This window comes from Rosa chinensis, chromosome 4, assembly GCF_002994745.2.
Source record: "Rosa chinensis cultivar Old Blush chromosome 4, RchiOBHm-V2, whole genome shotgun sequence".
Taxonomy (NCBI): Eukaryota; Viridiplantae; Streptophyta; class Magnoliopsida; order Rosales; family Rosaceae; genus Rosa; species Rosa chinensis.
The window spans coordinates 46,572,373-46,578,429 of NC_037091.1; the positions used below are offsets into that span (position 1 = coordinate 46,572,373).

A 6,057-nucleotide genomic window follows, 5' to 3' on the forward strand; every position below is an offset into this window, starting at 1 on the left:
ATAGGTGTCATTTACGAATTCCCTTGCAGTATTCAATTTTTATTTCCAAAACAAGGTTTTTTTCTATTTTATTTATTTATTTGTTTTAAACTTTCTTAATTTATTACACATTTGAAATCCTAAATGGTTACAACCAAACAACAGAAATTGCAATTAATGGAATTTTAGATTGATGGAGTTAAAGATTCCATCATTTATAAATTCCTATGGATTTCATAATTTTCTCATCCAAACACACCATAAGAGAATTGAGTAGATGCATTTGCTTCAAGAATCAAGATCACATTCAATCATGTTTCCTTTTGATAATTTTTGACTCCCTATCAAACGGTTCTTTTTCTTTTGAAAAGATAAAAGGAAAGCAAGAAAAATCATTCCAATTTTTTTGGCTTCTCCTTTTCACTTTCGGTGAGGTGAAAAGAGAGAAGTACATACTGTATAGAGGTGCATGTGGTACAGTTGAGTGGCAACCCACAACTCAGTTAGCCAGCTTGTCCCAGTTTGGTGGCTTTTCTTCTCTTCCCCTCCCACCTCTGGCTTGAACTCAGAGAACCCATTATACCAATCTCACTATTTTCAATAATCTTGTGCATGTGGGCATTGCTTGTTTGTTTGCTAAGAAAATAAATGAGAAAGAAAGCCGGTACAACCGTTCAGAATTGATAGACCCACAAGTCCACAACAGGCACCAACACCATTCTTTGCTTTCACTACTCTTCTTCCCCTTCATATAGTCCTATACATCACCAACACCCCAACCATTCTAACCACTCATTCAGTCTCTCACTCACTCTTAAGATTCTTGCATTTTCTCAAGAATTGGTAGTGGGTACTTGTGAAGCTAGCAGAATGATTACCACAGAGCTTTTGGATGTTCAACCCAATGAACTCCAATTCACATGTAGGTTCTCAAATTCCCAGAATGCATGTAGAGATTTTTGGTTTATTATCATTGTTTCAACAGACCCAAGAATGAAATTCTCTGTCTTGCTTTAGATTCTTGATTGGTTCTTAATTTGGTTTGGTTTCACTCTTGTAGTTGAGGTAAAGAAGCAAAGTACATGTTCAATACAACTTGGGAATAGGTCTGACCAGTATGTTGCTTTCAAGGTACTGATTCTAATTCTACAACCTTTTGTTCCGGTTTTCTTTATTTAAATGTTTGTGGCTTTGTGCTTGGTGTTTGTGTCATTGTGTGCATGCAAACAAATTTAAGAAATGGACATGGGTGCTTTGCAATTTGACAAAATCTATTTGCAGGTGAAAACCACTTCTCCAAAGAAATACTGTGTGCGGCCAAATGCAGGCATCATAAAGCCCAAGGCAACATGTGATTTCACAGGTCTTATGCTTTACGTTATCACTTCTTAATTTTTACTCATTTCGATCGTGGGTTTACTTCTTCCCCAATTTACTGCTATGATTTCAATACTCTTGCCTCATATCTTATTTAGTATACATTCATATCTGGTATGTTTCTTAGGAAGTAGGTGATCTTATGTTATCGGATGTAATCATATCAATTGGACACATTCATATATTCAACTGACAAATTAATAGAATCGTATCAATTGGGCACTTGAGAATTTGTCTGCTTAAACATGGGATGGATACGGCATTCATAATGTAGGATGTCTTTCAGGCCGGTTCCTTGACAGAAATTAAAAACCAGGCTCAGTTTTTAAGTTTAGGTTAACAAATGAACCAATGAATTCCAAGATTTCAGGATTCTCTAATGAGTACGATTTCAGGGATGCTGCAGTGGTAGGAAACTTTAGTGTTAGACCAATTAGACGGTTTTCAGGCCTGGTTGAGTACTCTAATGAGACTTTGAGGCCTTATGGGCAGCATGCAGCAATGTTGACAGAAGACACTTTGAAATAGATGGTTCATAGGAATGAGAAAGGTGATCGTGGTCCGACTGTTAGCCGTTCGGCAGAGATCTTTCTGATATTTCCAGCTGCTAACCCTTACTGACTTCTGTTTGCTAACGGCTAATAATTCGACCAGGATCATCTTTCTCATTCCTATGGTCCAATTGTTAACCATTCACCAGAGTGAGAAACGCTTGGTTGAAAATTCTCCACTAAATTTAATCCTGCAAAGAGTTTACTCGATGTTTGCTGTATTTTTGGTGGGGGAAAATGGGGGAGGATCATGGTATTCAATGTTAACACATGGTAACTCCTATGCAAAAGTAAACATATGGGAGGTATATATGCTTACCTGAGACCTGAGAATGTTCAACCAAGCTTTGCTAGCTCGAATTGCCTGGAGAATTTTGTCACAACCAGAGGCAGTGGTGTCTTTTCTTTGAATGGCCAAGTATTTCAAAAACTCACATTATGTGCTAGTGACTTCTGGGAGCTTGAGATCTTATACCTGGAAAAGTGAGTTGCTTGCTCTTGGTATTTGATTATGATAGGTACTGGTGACAATAGTCTACATGTTGCCTATGCCTACTACTATCCAAGTCACATTTTAATTCTTACTAATCAAGTCTGTAGTGTCTGACTTCTTCTGCAATATGCCTTTGCTGGTATTATTTCCCTAATCTTGCGTCATTTCTTATATAGTATAATTTGACTAGTCAAACAAGAATCCACTTTATTTAGGTTAGTTGTAATATAAAACAGATGATCAAGAACTGAACATAATGATTAGAAGTTTAGAACTGAGATCGGAGCTAAACTAATAAACTTCCATAAGCACTGTTATTAAAGAGTGACCAGCCTGTTGTGGTGCAGCCGTGCAGAGCAAAATTTTATTGCTCAAAATAAATGGATTTTTCACTCTTCACTTTTGGGTAAATGCAGTTACTATGCAAGCTCAGAAAGTAGCTCCACCTGATTTGCAGTGCAAAGACAAGTTCCTAATCCAATGCACAGTTATTCCATTTGGGATATCAGAGGAGGATGTTACATCTAGCATGGTAAACAACTAAAGATTAGAGATAGTCTCACTTGAAGTTGTTAAGTAAAATATTCATGTTCTTCCTTTCATCTTGCAGTTCGCAAAAGATAGTGGCAAATACGTTGAAGAGAAGAAGTTAAGAGTGGTGCTCACCAGCCCACCCACTTCTCCAGCATTTCTACCTGTTAATGGGGAGTTGAAGCAAGATCTTTGTTATGAAACTTCAGTGGAAAAGGACAGAGTTCCGAATGGAGTTGAAAACATACCTTCACCTCAAAGGGTAAGAACCTAATGCCATCTGTTTAAAGTGAGTTCACTACTGACCTCCTACCTTTCTTTTGTTTTATTTCCTTTCTATCTTTTATGTCTTTTGCTGGTGTATATTTGTGCAACCATGCGTTTTAAAATCCTTTGTATTCCAACTATTTCATTGTTTTTAAACTTGTTTGGGTGTATAATGTAGAAATGTGCATTAGCTACTGTTGTTGGGAGAAAAATTGTCATCTCTATGTCAGTAGAAGTATGTGATTTTGTTTGGCACCAATTCTCTGGAAACATAAACTGGTCTACTCAGTGTTACTGTGTATCTTAATCGTCTGAATCTAAAATTTTCTAAAAGGAGTTGTATACATTTGATAATAAGACTTGCATCTTAATCTGTTTCCTTCATGCCAGGGTGCTGACAATGTTGACGGGTTTGACAGCTATGAGGATATGGATGAGTCAAGAGCAGTTAAGCATGCAGAGGAATTGAAACCAGAAAAGAATGCTGTTGAGTTGAATTTAGCAAAGGATTTTGAGGAGTTGAAATCAAAGCTCAGGACAGTGAATTTAAAGCTAAAAGAGGTGAGTTCAGTTTGTTCTATCTTGATAGCATGCATGATTACCATGGAATCTGTCTTACTGGGAAGGGTAGATGGTTTAAATTTAACAAAACCTGCATGGGAGTAATATGGAAAAACATTTATTGGTTTATGTTTATTATTATTAGATCCATGCATGCTTTCAATAGAGGAGTTGACAAAATTCATATAGGAGTTGATCTCCTCATCTTAAAATAGCGGCAAGCAAACAAACAGTAAAATTCAAAGGGCTAAACCACAACAGAATATTGATCATAGATAATACCTGACAGTAAAACTATATTTCACGATTCTGAAGAAATCAGGACCATAAAGATGCCCAAAATCAAACCCTTTTCCACAAAGGCTTCAGCTCCTCCCCCTTCACATTCTGATAAATCTCTTTATTTCTCTCCATCCATATGACCCAGAATACACCCATTACAGCGCTTCCCCCCAGTACTTGCATCTATCATGCAAGAAGGCCAAAAAATTCCTTGGATTTTTCCAACTCAATTAGCCTTCCCTTTCTATTGAGCTAATGAGCCGAACATTGTTAAGATCACACCTCATGCTCATTTCCATTGTTACATACTACAGACCCCATGAGGGAAGGTACAAACTGCAGGTCTTTTCTTTGGGGAATTTGAACCATGTCACAGGTTTTGAGCTTTCCATGTCTGATAACCCAAGCTAGCACCTGACTTTAGGACAAACTTTACATTTCCATACTACAGAAGGGGAAGAATTGAGGAATGGAGGGGGTTGTTCATAAACATAGAAATGAATGACGAAAAGCTGTCTCACCAACCCATCTCTTTTCCCAATACCTCACCATTTCCCTATTACCCACCACAAATTTGCAGCAAGCAGAAAATGGATTGATGCCTTGCTATATTTTCAAGTTTCAATGGGCTTGAATTATTCCCATCCCAGCCATTTGCTTGAAACCTTGATGCCCGAGTTTAGTTCTAATGACAGCAGGCCACAAAGTATCTCTTTCCTCCTGAAATCTGCACAACTAAATGCCTCATTGCTTTTCATCAAATTCTTCTCCCATTTCACCTGTCTTTCAATTTCTCTTACTCTTTGTATTGTTAACATTTTTGAAGATTGGATCCCCTCCTTGAAAATGGCAAGGAAGATAGTTATCTAATATTTGTCATGTTCTTCGCAGGCTGATCTTACCATCTTTAAGCTAACAGAAGAGAAGAGCATGACCACTCAAGAGAAGAATATGCTAAAACAGGAATTGGTGAGTCTTTACCCTCCTAGAATTCTTTTCTCATAGAAACAAAAGCAAAGATGGTTTGTTGCTTATGTCTTCACCCTCGGTCATGTTAACTTTTCTGCTGTGGGCTAAAAGATTAATGTCTGCTTTCCTATTTGTAGGAGTTGTTGAGGAAGAAGAACAATGCAAGAAGAATTATGGTTGGGTTCCCTGTTCTTTATGTTTTTCTGGTTGCTCTTATCAGTATAGCAATCGGATACTTTGCCCATCCTTAGAGAAAAGTATAATTCTGTCCAGATACAGTAAATGAGATCATTTTTCTTTCATGACCAGAAGGATCTTCTTGCATGTCTATGACCCCAGAAGATGTTCTATGTCATCACTAATATATGTATAAATATATGGACCATCTAAATTCTGCATGTAAGGAGAGCTCATCTTTCAATCAAAATAAAATAATATGTCATTTGTTGGTGTTCATCTAACTAGTTCAGCAACATCATGGAATTCTGTTTGCAATTCAAAACATACCAATAACTCCCGCGGTGAGATCTCGGTTGCTAACTCATCTTCAAGCACACCATTTAAATTTCTTTTAATGGTTACGTTCATTATGTAAGAGATTTCCGATCATTTTGGTAAGCAGTATGATCAAAAAATTCCCTTACAAAATCTGTAGATGGCTGCTTGATTATTAGAAGAACTTCTATGAGCACGAACAACTAGAAATCTACTTCTAATAGAGAACAAGATAAATATTGAAGTTGAATTGATTTCATTCAAGATTAAATCTTTTAAGGATGTTCCATTTAGTGTCAACCCAAAAGGATCTTTGTTATCATGGTGACCCAATATGGAAAAGAACCAATATTCACAAGGCATATAATTGCATCTTAAGTTTATTGTACAACCTAGCTTGACATAAAAGAAGCTCTACTATTGCATATTGTAGCTTCAAAATGTGGTAGTGATCTTTCTTTTCAGTGATGATGCTCGTCAGAAGGGATTCTGTCCACCGATGATTGGCTAAACATGAACTTTTGAATCATGAGTCATAGTGTTCACCCTATG

At 37.0% G+C, this 6,057-nt stretch overlaps 1 protein-coding gene across 2 annotated transcripts; it reads left to right on the forward strand.

Moving 5' to 3' along the window:
* The first annotated feature begins 469 nt into the window (after positions 1-469).
* On the forward strand, positions 470-5,466 carry LOC112196246 (vesicle-associated protein 2-2). 2 transcript variants are annotated; one of them, XM_024336565.2, is made up of 8 exons: positions 470-901; positions 1,040-1,110; positions 1,261-1,342; positions 2,817-2,932; positions 3,011-3,193; positions 3,589-3,759; positions 4,933-5,010; positions 5,148-5,466. In XM_024336565.2, the coding sequence occupies exons 1-8, from the start codon at positions 850-852 to the stop codon at positions 5,259-5,261; spliced, it is 867 nt and encodes a 288-aa protein (XP_024192333.1). In that variant the 5' UTR covers positions 470-849; the 3' UTR covers positions 5,262-5,466. The 2 variants fall into 2 exon arrangements, with proteins under 2 accessions (XP_024192333.1, XP_024192334.1); XM_024336566.2 differs by lacking the exons at positions 470-901; positions 1,040-1,110; positions 1,261-1,342 and adding an exon at positions 1,358-2,390.
* The last annotated feature ends 591 nt before the right edge of the window (positions 5,467-6,057 follow it).